The sequence below is a fragment of the Vigna radiata genome, chromosome 5 (assembly GCF_000741045.1).
Source record: "Vigna radiata var. radiata cultivar VC1973A chromosome 5, Vradiata_ver6, whole genome shotgun sequence".
Lineage (NCBI taxonomy): Eukaryota > Viridiplantae > Streptophyta > Magnoliopsida > Fabales > Fabaceae > Vigna > Vigna radiata.
In genome coordinates this window covers 27,863,373-27,877,125 of record NC_028355.1, presented here as the reverse complement: position 1 = coordinate 27,877,125, position 13,753 = coordinate 27,863,373, and the positions used below count along the sequence as shown (strand labels likewise).

The 13,753-nt window shown below is 35.0% G+C and overlaps 2 protein-coding genes across 2 annotated transcripts; both read right to left on the bottom strand.

The window, feature by feature from the left end:
* Window positions 1-6,954: 6,954 nt before the first annotated feature.
* Window positions 6,955-8,680, bottom strand: LOC106761397 (putative pentatricopeptide repeat-containing protein At1g03510). Its single transcript, XM_014644949.2, has one exon. It carries the CDS (start codon window positions 8,532-8,534, stop codon window positions 7,236-7,238), a length of 1,299 nt encoding a protein of 432 aa, XP_014500435.1. The 5' UTR covers window positions 8,535-8,680; the 3' UTR covers window positions 6,955-7,235.
* A 161-nt stretch (window positions 8,681-8,841) lies between these two features.
* On the bottom strand, window positions 8,842-12,318 carry LOC106761111. Its single transcript, XM_014644621.2, has 3 exons — window positions 12,107-12,318; window positions 9,512-9,619; window positions 8,842-9,210 (listed from the first exon to the last, which is right to left on the bottom strand). The coding sequence occupies exons 1-3, from the start codon at window positions 12,167-12,169 to the stop codon at window positions 8,989-8,991; spliced, it is 393 nt and encodes a 130-aa protein (XP_014500107.1). The 5' UTR covers window positions 12,170-12,318; the 3' UTR covers window positions 8,842-8,988.
* Window positions 12,319-13,753: the final 1,435 nt, after the last annotated feature.

The following is a 13,753-nucleotide window of genomic DNA, read 5'->3' as shown; positions in this document are numbered from 1 at the left end:
TGAATATCATTCAAACCCAATTTCTTCTATGTATTTTTATGAAATGGAGAAAAAGTTGAATGATTCTTTGAAGATAGAGTAATGCGCTACTTCTTTCAACATTGAAGACCATCACTTTTCTGAGACTCAGCTTTCCAATCTTATGTTACCATTGTCTATTTTAGAATATGATATTTGAGAGATGATATGTTATTATCATTATTTTATTCACCCCTTCTCCAATAACCTTTTATTTTTATTATTTTCTTGATCCATCTTTTCCATTTATTTTTCCATTTTATTTTTATATTAATTTATCACACTAACTTTTAATTATTTCATTTACTTTTATAAATTTTATTTTATTTTATTCGTTACCTTCTTCATTAACTTTTTTTTATTATTTTCTTCATCCATTTTCTTTATTTACTCTCTCTACCCATTTTTTATATTATTTTCTACACCAACTTTTTTCACCTAATTCTCTATTAATATTTTTTTATTATTTCTTCCATCAACTTTCTTTATCTAATTTTTTCACCCACTTTTATATTAATTTTTTCACTTATTTTTTACAACTATTTTTTCTATTCGCTTTTTTAAATTATATTTTATTCACCACCTTCTCCAACAACCTTTTGTTTTTATTATTTCCTTCTTCATTTTCTCTATCTACTTTTTCACCTCATTTTTATATTAATTTCTCACACTAACTTTTATTTATTCCATTTACTTTTATAAATTATAGTTTATCCACCACCTTCTCCACTAGCATAACACACATTATCATTCATTTGACACACCTAACAATGGAAAAATGGTCTTAAAAAAGTAATTTTTTGTACTTTTTTGAAAAAGAAGAAAGTACATAATAAGAAGGTTAAAACCACTTAAGCGTCCCTATTTTCGTAAGGGTTTTCCCATTTTGGTCCCCTTCATTTAAAACTTCCCGATTCGATCCTTAAAAGTGCTAATTTTAAACAAATTAACCTCTGCCGTTAAAATTGACTAACGGTGTTAAATTTGTGCATACGTGGATGGATAACGTCTTGAACCATTAAAGATAAGAAGAAACGTGACACAGTAGTGAGTGATACGTGGCGTTTTATCCATTAATTAAAAACGTTAATTAGATTTGGAATTGTTAAATCATTTGAAGAATGAAATTGACAGCTTAATTTCTGAAGTAGGAGACCCAGCTTGACATATTTAGGGTTCATCGGTGTTGAAGAGTAAAGTTCTACAGTAGAAGACGAAACAATGTCGATGGCTCATTCGTGTTCGTCTTCAACTTGCAATGCTTGAGGAAAAAAGCATTTTCGTTCTGCTGCGAGCTCTCATGGAGATGGAGGGTGGAACAGGAAAGATTCATAGCTGATCTGCCATTGTGGAGAAAAGACTGTGTTGAGGACTGCAAAAACGATGAAGAATCGAGGGAAACTGTTCTGAGGTTACCCTAGGTATAAGATGGGGAGTGAAAATGGAGGATGCAATTTCTTCAAGTGGTTTACTGATTGGGGACTTGAAGACAGTGTTAGCTGTGAGGTGTTGGAACCAAATGATGAGAGGTTGGTGAAGACTTTTGAAAACCAAAGTGTTAAGCAGATCTTTGATGTTCAGAAAGTTGTCATGAGTCTTCAAAGTTGGATGAAATATTTGGTTGTGGATGAAATATTTAGTTGTAGGTTTTGGCCAGGATAATGTACTTAGTTGGCCTGTTTTGGTAGTTGCAGGATTTTGTCATGTTATTGTAGTTAGTTGGTGTGTTATGCTATTAGTTGTAGGTTTTGGGGCATGTTAATGTTTTGTGTTCTGAAGATGTACTGCTTCATATGTTTAATGAAAATGATATTTAGAAAGCATGAGTTCAGACTATTGGCACCTGATTGAAGGAGTAAATCATGATTTATCAATGTGATATATATCAATCTGAATACAAAACTAAATGAGTAAAATAGGCACGGGAATTTCATAATTGAAACAAAGATGTTTATATAAATACCAAAAGGTAATTAATTGTTCATACAGCCAGCACTAAAACATGATCAAAGTAAGTTATTACATGAACCATTCTTCAAGTGGCCTATTACATATGGAACCACTAAAACATCAAAGGTTGCTAAACATAATAATCTGGTAAGCATCAAAAAATGGCCTATTACATCAAAATGTGGCCTATTACATATTCTACCAAAAAAAGCTGGCCTAAAACAAAATATGTTAAACTTCAAGCGGTGGTCCATCTGGTTGACCCTGAGGCAATGTGTTGGGTTGTCCCTCTTGCTGCCCCCCTTGGCTTCGTTTGGGGCAATTTCTTTTGTTGTGTCCCACTTCCNTACAGATGGTACATCTCTTGAGTAAGCCCCCTTTTGACATTTTGGTAGTACTTTTCTTCAACTCCCATTGCTCTAATCTCCTTTTCTTCTTAGGACGACCAAGAAGCTGTCTTTTTGGTGGAGGCAAGACATCTGGACATTGAGTGACCTCCCATAGATGTTTTCCATTAATGGGGTATATAATGGAGGAATGCATCTCTTCATAGGTTGACTTTTTAAAGCATACAGGTAGATAGTCCTCTGCATTTAGGTTGAGAAACTTCATTACTGTCAATGCATGCACACAAGGAATTCCACTGATGCTCCACTTCCTACAGGAACATGTATACTTATCTACATCCACNACAAAGTTGTCCCCACTTTGAGACACATGTCTGATCTCAAAAAGTTTGTGTGCAGACCAGCTGTCAACATAAGCAACCAATAATTATATCATATCTGGGTAAACATAAACAAGTATATACATGTAATAGTTGTGGATACCTGGGAACCCAGTTCTTTGTATGTAGTGCCTCCTTCTGTAATATGACATTACAGTTAGTCCAGAACACACATCTGGACCACCTAGGTCTTCAATCAATAACTCCAGAAACCATGTCCACCTGTCCTTTTTCTCAACTTCAACAATAGCATACGCCAATGGCAACATTTGGTCATTAGCATCTCACGCCACAACAGTTAATAGCTCACCATGATGTCTTCCTTTCAAGAAGGCTCCATCAAGGCCAATGATTGGCCTGCATGAATGAAAGTTATCTTTGCATGCTTTTAGGCATGCGTAAAACCTCTGGAACATTACTTTCCCATCATAAGGCTCAACTTCGACCTTGATTGTAGACCCAGAGTTTCTTGCTAATAACTCATGAGCATAATCAAATATTCTAGTATATTGCTCAGTGAAGGACCCTGCTACTTCGTCTGATGCATATGTTTTGGCCCTGTAAGCCATATTCTTAGAAATTGCTATATTCCATTTCCTATAAATTTTGTCTCTAATATCAACACCCTTGACATTAGGATTCTCTCTCATTGTTTTTTCCAATTTTGTACTAAGCCATTTTGCATTGAATACTCTAACCTTGTGTTCCCTACTACATGTATGACTGTCAACCACAGTCCTTAGTTGCCATGAATTAACTGCACCCATGAAACCAAAATATGCTACCCATGGGCATTCTCCTTTTGAGCCCAAGCATCTAACCCTTATTCNTTTTTTATNATTCTTCACAAGTTTCAAATTTTTCCCATTCTCNACTGCATAANTTTTNATGGCATTAAGGATGTCTTCTTTATTCGCGAAGTAAGTTCCCAATTCCCAGTTATAATCAATCATATTTTTTGGCTGAATAAATGTGGGAAAATGGCCATACCCTTCGTGTTCACTGTCTTCATCACTATTCTTAGGAGAACTTAATTCCTCAGATTGCCATTCATCATTGAACCAACTAGAATCATCAATCTCCTGTTCATCCATATCACAATCAGACCCAGGTGGGAATGGTTCAACCTCAACCTCCAAATTGCTACAACTTTCACTTTCATCACACTGAACATCTATGTCTACTAACCCATCCTCATTATCCATCTCACCATCACTTTCTTCTGTTGTACTCCAATCACCAACTTGTACATCATCCATCTCACCATCCTTCTCTGCCTCAACTTCAACTTGACCTGATTCTGCCCTATCAACATCAGTAGTATCAGCCTCACCTTCAATACCATCTTCCTCTGCCCTATCAACCTCAATTCTAGGAGTCTGAAGTTCAACTTCAGCTGCCTCTGCCCTAACAACTTCCTCAGCCTCACCAACTACTTCCTCAGCCCTATCAACCTCAACACCAACAACTTCGTCAGCCTCACCAACAACTTCCTCAACCTCACCATTAACTTCCTCAGCCTCACCATGAACTTCCTCAGCCTGACGACAACAACTTCATCTGTCTCTATCCTCTCTTGGTGCAAAACATCTATTGAGACAGCAGCCTCACCATGACCTTCCTCAGCCTGCCCGACAACAACTTCCTCTTGACCCTCACCACCCTCTTCTATACCCTTTTTTGTTGGTGCAACTTCCTCACCAACATCAACGTTATAGTCAATCATGTGAATGATTTCAGGCTCAGACACATTGTGCACTACATACATATGAACTCGTCCATTTAAGTGNGCTAAAGNCACCATTTGCATGGCACCTACGTCATCAGTCAATGCTTCTAGCCTATCATCTAAGACAGGACCACAACCAACNGAATACCATAACTCTTTAAAACCATCGTACCCTAGACTTTTGACTACACTCACTACCACAAAATAACTCCATACGTNAGGATCAAAACAAAGTGTCTCAATTTCCCCTTCATACTTTAAGCANCCCTCATTCANGAACTTTCCCCCATGGTGAATAACTACTTCTATATGGTCCATCACACAGAACACNNTAAACAATATTCTACACCTACCAATAACCATAAAAGGACAAAACACACCGCTTATTAAAGTGATAATGACAAAAGAAACTAAGTATGTAGTATGGGGGGACAATGGGGGACCACAACCGCAAAAATAATACACCACATTTNCAGACAACCCAAACCCCACATTAAAAAAGGCATCCCCAAATAGCAAAGATCACAATCACAATGGAATATAAAATTCATAGGTAAATAAAGTATTGTTTCAGCAGATTTAAGACAAAGCACAACAATCAAGATATTNAAAAATTCATCCCCAAATAACAACAATACAAATCACAATCAAATATTAAGTAACTTACCTTCCAGCAAATTCGAGAGAAACCAGTTGACGGGCACCTACAACGAAGTCGCGATTGAAGTCCAAATAGAGAATGCCCAAGCTACACAACCCCAATCAAGTATGGATCGTCTCAGATGAACTTGCGATGCACTCCTCTCAGATTCCTCTCACAGTTCAATCCCAATTGCTTTTTCAATTTAATTGAACCCTAATTCCCTTTTTAATTTAAATGAACCCTAATTCCCTTTTTTAATTAACGTAACCCTAATCCCCATTTTAATTTCAATTTAACAATTAATGAGATCCTTGAACGTTTCACTAACTTCTGTGCCATGTTCCTTCTTATCTTTAACGGTTCAAGACGTTATCCATCCACGTATGCACAGATTTAAGACCGTTAGTCAATTTTAACGGCAGGGGTTAATTTGTTTAAAATTAGCACTTTTAAGGACCGAATTGGGAAGTTTTAAATGAAGGGGACCAAAATGGAAAAACCCTACGAAAATAGGGACGCTTAAGTGGTTTTAACCTAATAAGAAAGCATAGTATCAAATGAATGTAAAAAAAATTATGTGTGTCAAAGTATCATTTTTCTTTTTTATTATTTCCTTCCTTCATTTTCTTCATCTACTCTTTCCACCCACTTTTTACATTATTTTCTTCACTAACTTTCTCCACCTAATTTCTCCATTAACATTTTTTTTTATTTTCTCCATCCATTTCTTCATCTAATTTCTCCACCTACTTTTTATATTAATTCTTTCACTTATTTTCTACACTTACTTTTTCTATCCACTTTTTAAAATTATATTTTATTTTCTCTAGTTTTTTCACCTACTTCTTATATTATTATTTTTATCTACTTTCTCTGCTCATAACTCATAACTCTGTAAATACTCACATACTCTTCACTCCATTTTTACCCACACATACACACAACACATATCTACACAATATACATCTCTTTTTCTCCATACCATTCCTACTTACATACACATATTTCTTTTCCACTACATCATCACTCTTTTCTAACAACACATCTCTTCTCTTTAGTACCACCATTTTTTCTAACACACATATTTTCTCATCACATCACCACTCCATTCCATAGCTTTTTAATTTCATCACTTTTACCTCACTATCATCATTTATCATTTTCTTTCTCCATACAAAATCATCATCAAACACTCCAACAAGATCATACACAACCACATCATCATCTTCATCTCCTAAAGTCTCCATTTTTTTTCTCACATTGGTTGGGCTATCCTTACTTTCTTCATCCAAGTTCTTATTCTTCCATTTCCCTTTTTAGTTCGAATTATGTTGATAGAGTTTGTTTTTTTATTTGACTTTTGCATTTTTATGTTTGATTGTCATGATTTAGATTTTCTTAATAATTGAAAATTTTACAATAATTTTGATTGTCATATATCAACTCTCATATTTGTTTGATAATTGAATTTTCATAATAATTAAAAATATTGATTATCATTTGCTTGATAAATAAATATAAAAAAAAATTAAAAATGATTTTCTTATAAATAAATGTAAATATTCGTGTAATTGTTGTTTGTCATGATCTTTTTTAATCATGTCAAAATTACTAAAAATTATAGACATACAAAATAAAAAATAATTTTATTTTTCACATGTTTTTTTTGTACATTTGATTATCTTTCACAAGAATATAAATAAATCATATCACCACGACGTGATTTCATTGAGAAGAAGTCAACTTCATTAAAATATCATGTGAGAGCAACATGATTTTGGTATATAACATTTTAAAGTTAAAGTAAAGTCAAGTAACACAATTTTAATTCAATACATTTTAAACTAGTCATATAAAAATAATACAATTTTATTTTAGTTTTGATAGAAATCATGTCAACATGACACGACTTCACCTTAAAATGATTTATATTAAAATCGAGTCACTTTAACAAGACTCCAACTTACATCTGGTGTTAACGTTAGTTGTTGTACTTGACATAAAAACATGGTAAGATAGATCTATTGTACAACATTCTATAAAAAAAATATGGAAGAATGTGGGAGTTTATACATGAAAAATGCCAAACCCAAAAGTTCAACTTCATCCTTTTCACTGCAAGTTCTTTTGTTTCCTTCACTTCCAATTCTTACATGAAGCTAATCTAATCACACCTCAGAACATACAACCCAACTACTTCCACCACAAAACTTCACCCCCTTCTCTTTCATGTCTCTCCTCACCCTCTGCGCCTCTTCCATCCTTCCCACACTCGCATACATCTTCCCCAGCAGCACATAATTACCAGCATTCCGAGGCTCCACCTCCGCCAACGCCCGCGCCGCAACCTCCGCTAGCCTCAACTCCCCAAAATTCCTACAAGCCCCGAGCAGCGCCCCCCACGCCTTCGCCGTCACCTCCACTGGCATCCCCCGAATCACCGCATACGCCTCCTGCAACCTACCCGCTCTTCCCAAAACATCCACCAAACACGAGTAATGGTCGCTCCCGGGCTCCACACCATACTCCCCCCGCATCCTCGCAAAAAACCACAGCGCCTCATCCGCCAAACCAGCATGACTGCAAGCCTTCAAAACCCCGAGAAACGCAATTCCGTCGGGCCGCACGCCGGCGGCCTCCATCCGCCGGAAAGTCTCCAGCGCGGACTCCGCCTGGCCGTGGAAAGCGCAGGCTGAAATCAAACTGCTCCACGCAACCACGTCCTTGTCCTCGTCCCTCATTGTCGAAAACATCAAAGTGGAACAACGAAGAGAACCGCATCTTCCGTAGGCTTCGACCAAGGCGCTGCTGAACTGGTGGTGCGGGTGGATGGAGTTCCTGACAGCGTAACCGTGGATCTCTTTGATTAGGTTGAGAGCGGCGAGGTTGACGCAGGCGGGGAGGAGAGATAAAAGTGTAATTAGGCGTGGTTTGAGGTTGTGGAGGAGCATTTGGCGGTAGAAGGAGATGGATTGGAGGGGATGGGAGGGGGCGAAGGCGGAGATGATGGGGTTGAAGGTGGAGTCGGTGGGGGAGGTGTCGAGGGAGTAGAAGAGGCGGAGGGCGAGGGAGAGGTTGTTATTGTGGGCGTGGAGGGAGATGATGGAGTTCCAGACGACGACGTTTCGGTGTGGGTGGGGTATTTGGAGGAAGAGGTGATGGGCGAGTGGGAGGGAGAGGCGGGAGCCGTAGAGGTGGAGAAGGGCGGAGGCGACGAAGGGGTTGGAGAGGAAAGAGGACTTGGCGGCGTGGGCATGGAGGGAGGTGGCGAGGAGGGGAAGGTTGAGGGCGGTGCAGGACTTGAGGGTGAGGGAGAGGAGATGGGGGTCCATGGGGAGGAGGAGGGTGGAGTGGAGGTGTTGGAAGAGGGAGATGGCCGTGTCGTGCCTAGAGTTGGACACGTGCGATGACATTAGCTTTGTGTAGTGTAGTAAGACCTGGTGGGTGCCGGAGTACCACACCATCATCGTTCACTGTCTTTGACCACTATGGCTTCTCTATCAAAAAGTTTAACCAGTCATCACGATTATCATATTATAGCATCTACTTTTCTTTTTTTATTATTTTTTTAAAATAGAAATATTAATAAAATTTAATGCAATTAACTAGAAAAAGGACGGTAATATTATTTAAATTTAGTTCCAATTAAAAAGATAAAAATTATTATTCACTTCGACGTGATTTCATATAATCATATTATTTTTCCATGAAGAAATTTCGAGTTAGCACGTGGGGAAGAATTAGAGAAATCAGAATCTATGTCAAGATTACGTATAATGCCTCAACCCAACAGGTAGATCTTCCTCTTTCTATCTTTTCCCAATTTCAATATTTGATTGATACGCCAATAAGAATATATTGAAACACTGGTTTTTAGTGCTTCAAACAATAGTCCGTACTTAAAGGCAAGAAAATAGGAAGCTATTGAGACTTTTCGGCATCTGGTTGGGCGGTGTTATCTCCAGTAACTGCTGTGAAATTGCGTCTTTCCTCAGAGGTTGCTGTGATAACTGGCATCCACACATCAGCTGTATCACTCAACAGTGATTGCACCTGTGGATCTGAAGCCATTGATGTCGATATCATCTCATCAAGATCATCTAATCTTGCTGATAATTTGTCCAATTCCTTGGCAATTTCCACCTATTTAGATAAGCAAGAAAATAAAATAACAAAACCAGAATGTTATTTCCTTTTGTTGAGGTTGTGTTTGTTAACTTGAACTACTAACTAACCCTCATTTACACTAATCATAATCCTGACCAATTAAGAAATAGCACATCATAAGAAAAGAAATATGATAGGTAATCCTAAACGAGGAAATAAGAAAACTACTTCTGAGGATAATCCAAGATATGATAAAAACTTTCACATTCTAACCCATGTCAACACGTATAAGACAACTCTACATCGATTAATGGCTAAACTATAAAGTGAAAACCACCTCGTTAAGGTGCTGGGTTGACTTTGAAGGAACTTTTGTAACCTCTACTCCAAGGGTTTCAATTTTAGAACGGAGCTCAACTTCTTCTTGATTCGTCAGTTCTTCAACCTACACATTTTACCATAAAGAACTCATGAGTATATTATACAACAGCCATTATTAAGACATTACATTGGAAGTTAAACTGTGGATGGAATCCACTGAAGAAACATGTATATGTAACAATCTTCAATTTATGCAATAGAAATGACTAATATTAAGTGATTTAGAAGTTAGCAATTTGTAGAAGCAACGACCATAGTTATTAAAATCATGAGTAAAACAAATCAAATTCATCGAGGTGAAAAATGTAGTCTACTACTCTTTTTATGTTTACAAGAAAATGGGCATCAAGTTAAATCTAATTATAAGAAACAGGATTATGATAGGTATTCAGACCTATAACAAAATAAGCTTTAGAAACTGCAGATCTTTATTATAACAACACACCAGGTTTCCTCTAATGTGAAGAAACCAAACACATACAACTTCTGATTATTCGAGAGAACCAGACTCTCCACTCCTTCTACTCTTTTCAGAATTTACAAAAACAATGAAAAACTACTAAAACAACCGCCTACATAGACTTTATAAAAGTCTGAGACAACAAAACCTACTCACAAACACTTATAACTGTTTGTCCCTTTTATTTCTTCTAACATAACTGTTCCTTTTATTTCTTCTAACATAACTGTCCCTTTTATTTCTTCTAACATAACTGTCCCTTCTATTTCTTCTAACAAAAACGTTTCTCTTGAACCTATCAGATTAAGATCATAGTTACATGAAATATAGATCACATAATACTATTAAGATATTCTTCTCCGCAACTACAGTACAATAAATCCAGTTCATTACACTGTAAATGGTTATGTAAAATTCACAGTACAGATTCTCCATAGAGAAATCCAGAGCTCCATAATTTGAACATAAAGGCTATATATTTTTTCTTTTTGTGTACAACATCCTCAGTTTAGAGTCACTGGTAAATATCCTAGAAACAGCCTCTCCTATTGCAAGGGAAAGGATGTGTATTACTTACATCTACTGCTCATGAACATGGCTGCCCTTATCATTTTGATAGAGCATCCTCAAATTTGAACAGTTGAAAAGAGCATCAGAAGTGCCAGTTGATCACATGGACAATAATTCACTAATTAGAGGCTCAAGTGGATCAAGAAAGACTTTAAGTGAAACCATTAAAAAATATTAATTCTACTATCTTAAAGATATTAATTTTGACAGAACACAATAGTGATGTTTGATCCATGTGGCAACCCTATCTAACGGGAGGTTTTGGTAGTCCTTGTATGATGTCCACACTAATGCTCCTTCCCTCCGAACTTTGAAAACAAACAATTACTTTTATCAACGATCAATCAATAACTTGGTCCAAACACATTGCACAGTATTAAAGGTAGATATGAATACTTTTTCATTTTCCTTGCATCACTATTATCAAAAAATCATTCATAATTGAAACATGGACAAAGGAGATATAATGATGACATGAAAAATGAGTGATAGGTCATGAGTTGATGAAAAGGATGTGGCTATATGTCAATGCATTTACAAAGATATTATAAAGTCCGGACAAACATATTACAGTATTAGAACTTTAGGGTATACTAACTATATTAGATGATGGCATAACGGTGAATACAAGCAGTGGCTGCACAGTCAAAATTTTGGATGCTTGAGTCACGCAGCCATCCTAGATATAATGAAAGCTAACAAACACAAGAACTCATGCAGCTAGAAGAAGGATGATCAAAGAAACCATTCTCAAAAGGGAAAGGACGATGTCTGATGAAAGTTAATGACTGCAACTTCATGCTAGGTATCCTTTTAATTCATAAATACCTATTTTGTTTGAATTCTTCAATAAGACTTTAAAGTTTTGATATAATAATACTTATTACATCTCACGAAGAACGATTGACTGCCAATTGTTCATCTAACACTCGCATTTATCATACAGATTGAGATAATGACATATCAGAATAACAGGAAAATTGCTTTCATCTCCCAAATTCATAGATTTTAAGCACAAAGAAACATGAAATTACAAAGCATGATTATTTTGGCTCTAGAACGATTCTGTCCCCAGTCTTCAATGAATTACACAAACAGCAACAGACAAAGAAGATTTGCCATTTAGCCCACCACACAGTTGTAGAAACCCATTATTTTCCACAAAAGAAACAACAAACTCTCACGAGTCAATATGAGTAATATTAAGCAAACTGAGGAAAACACACCGCTGATGCAATTACATTCAGGGTAACAAGGATTCACCACAATCACTAACCTCAAAAGGCAAAAGTTGTAAAAACAAAGGGAGTACAATAGAGAATGTAAAATTCAACTGTATTGAAGCACGAAAACCGAATAAAATAGCAACAGAAACGAAATTAACGGATCTCAGAATCATAAGATGGTAAACAGTGAGATACCCAAATGATAAAATTCCATAAAAAAGGAAAATTGAAGGTTAATTCGAAATTGGAACAAGATATAGAAAAACGAATAAGAAATTGAGATGAAAAGACGAACCTGCTGGAGAAGATTCGAGAGAAGCTGAAAGAGCTGAGCATCGGGTTTGCCTTCCTCTCCCATGGGATTTCTCTGAAACCGCTCTGATTAGTGTGGCTGTTGAAGCTTTCAAAGACGCTCTCCCGTTTTCTCTCTCTTTCCCCTGTTTTAGAAGAACAGAGAGGAAGTAAGAGACAAGACCTTGTGAGAAAAAAAACACATCTCTAAATCTGAAAAAAACTGATAAAAAACATATCTCTAAATCTGAAAAAAACCTGATGAGATATTGACGGTTAATTAGTATCTGCATTTAATAATTTTAGGCTTAATTAAATTTTAAGTAATTAATAAATTTGTAAATTATTAATAAATTTGTTAATTTTTTTTTCTTTTATAGTTTTTCTGTTAACATAATAATCATTGTTTTACTTAGTTGTTGTCACATATAAAATTATAAATTTACTAAATTAATAAAATTATGAAATTATAAATTTACAAAGTTATCAAACTATAAAGTTATTAAATTATAAATTCATAAAATTATAAATTATAAATTACAAAATTATAAAATTATATTAAACGAAAATAACAATGTGTTGAGGCAATATAACAGTCATTTTATCTAATTAAAAATCATATCATTTAATTAATTAATAGAAAAATCTAACATATTCGATTGAAAAGTTTTAAATAGTTTAGGATTCAATATACCATCAAAATTTAATATAATTCAAATTAAAAGTTTTCAAATTTATAAGAAATTTAAAACTTAAATGAAGTATTAAAATAATAATGAAAATGTAAACTTTGTATTTACTCCATAAAGAGGTTTACTTTTAAATATAAAGTTTAGATGAGTTCAACCAAACCTAATTTTGGTTAATATAATCAGTTAGTATTTTTTTTGTTATATTGTTACTAGGCTTGTTATATATATATATATATATATATATATATGGGGTTTGTTAACACGCATACGTCTGTTTTTCAGTTAGTACGTTTTAATAATGTGTACCGGATTATAGTAGACAAAAATACCCTCATTTATCATGGATTCTAAGTTTTAAGGTCAAGGATATTTAAATAATTGTCATTCTCAAAACTAAAAAAAAAAAAGAAACCCCAAAACCCTTACTCACCTCCCTCATTTCTCTGTCATCTCTCTCACTCCAACATTTTCCCTCTCATCCCTACTATTGTCCCAATTAAAAAAAAAAATCAGAAACCATTTGTCATCAGAGATATTTTCTCTCTTATCTCAACATTTACTCTGTCATCATTCCAACATTTTTTCTCTCATCTCAACCCAATTGAAGATGGTGGTAGCAATTTGAATCAGAAATATTTTTTAAAAATTGAAAAAGTTTACTCTTTTATAATCATTTTATATTTACTAATGTGTGTAAAATGAATATAAACTTTGTCATTTTATGTTACTCTTTCCAAATCTCAAAGGTAAAAAATGATTTTAATGTTTTTTATCTTTCACAGTGGTTCAATATTTTTTTTTTCTTATCATAACTTTAATTACATTTTTTTCTTTCTAGTTATTAAGGTTTAAATAGATATTCTCAATTTTATCAAATTAAATAATTTTTAATCAAATGTTATCACTATTCCTTTTTAATATTTTTATATGTGAGAATATTTGATTCTCAATTTTAGTGG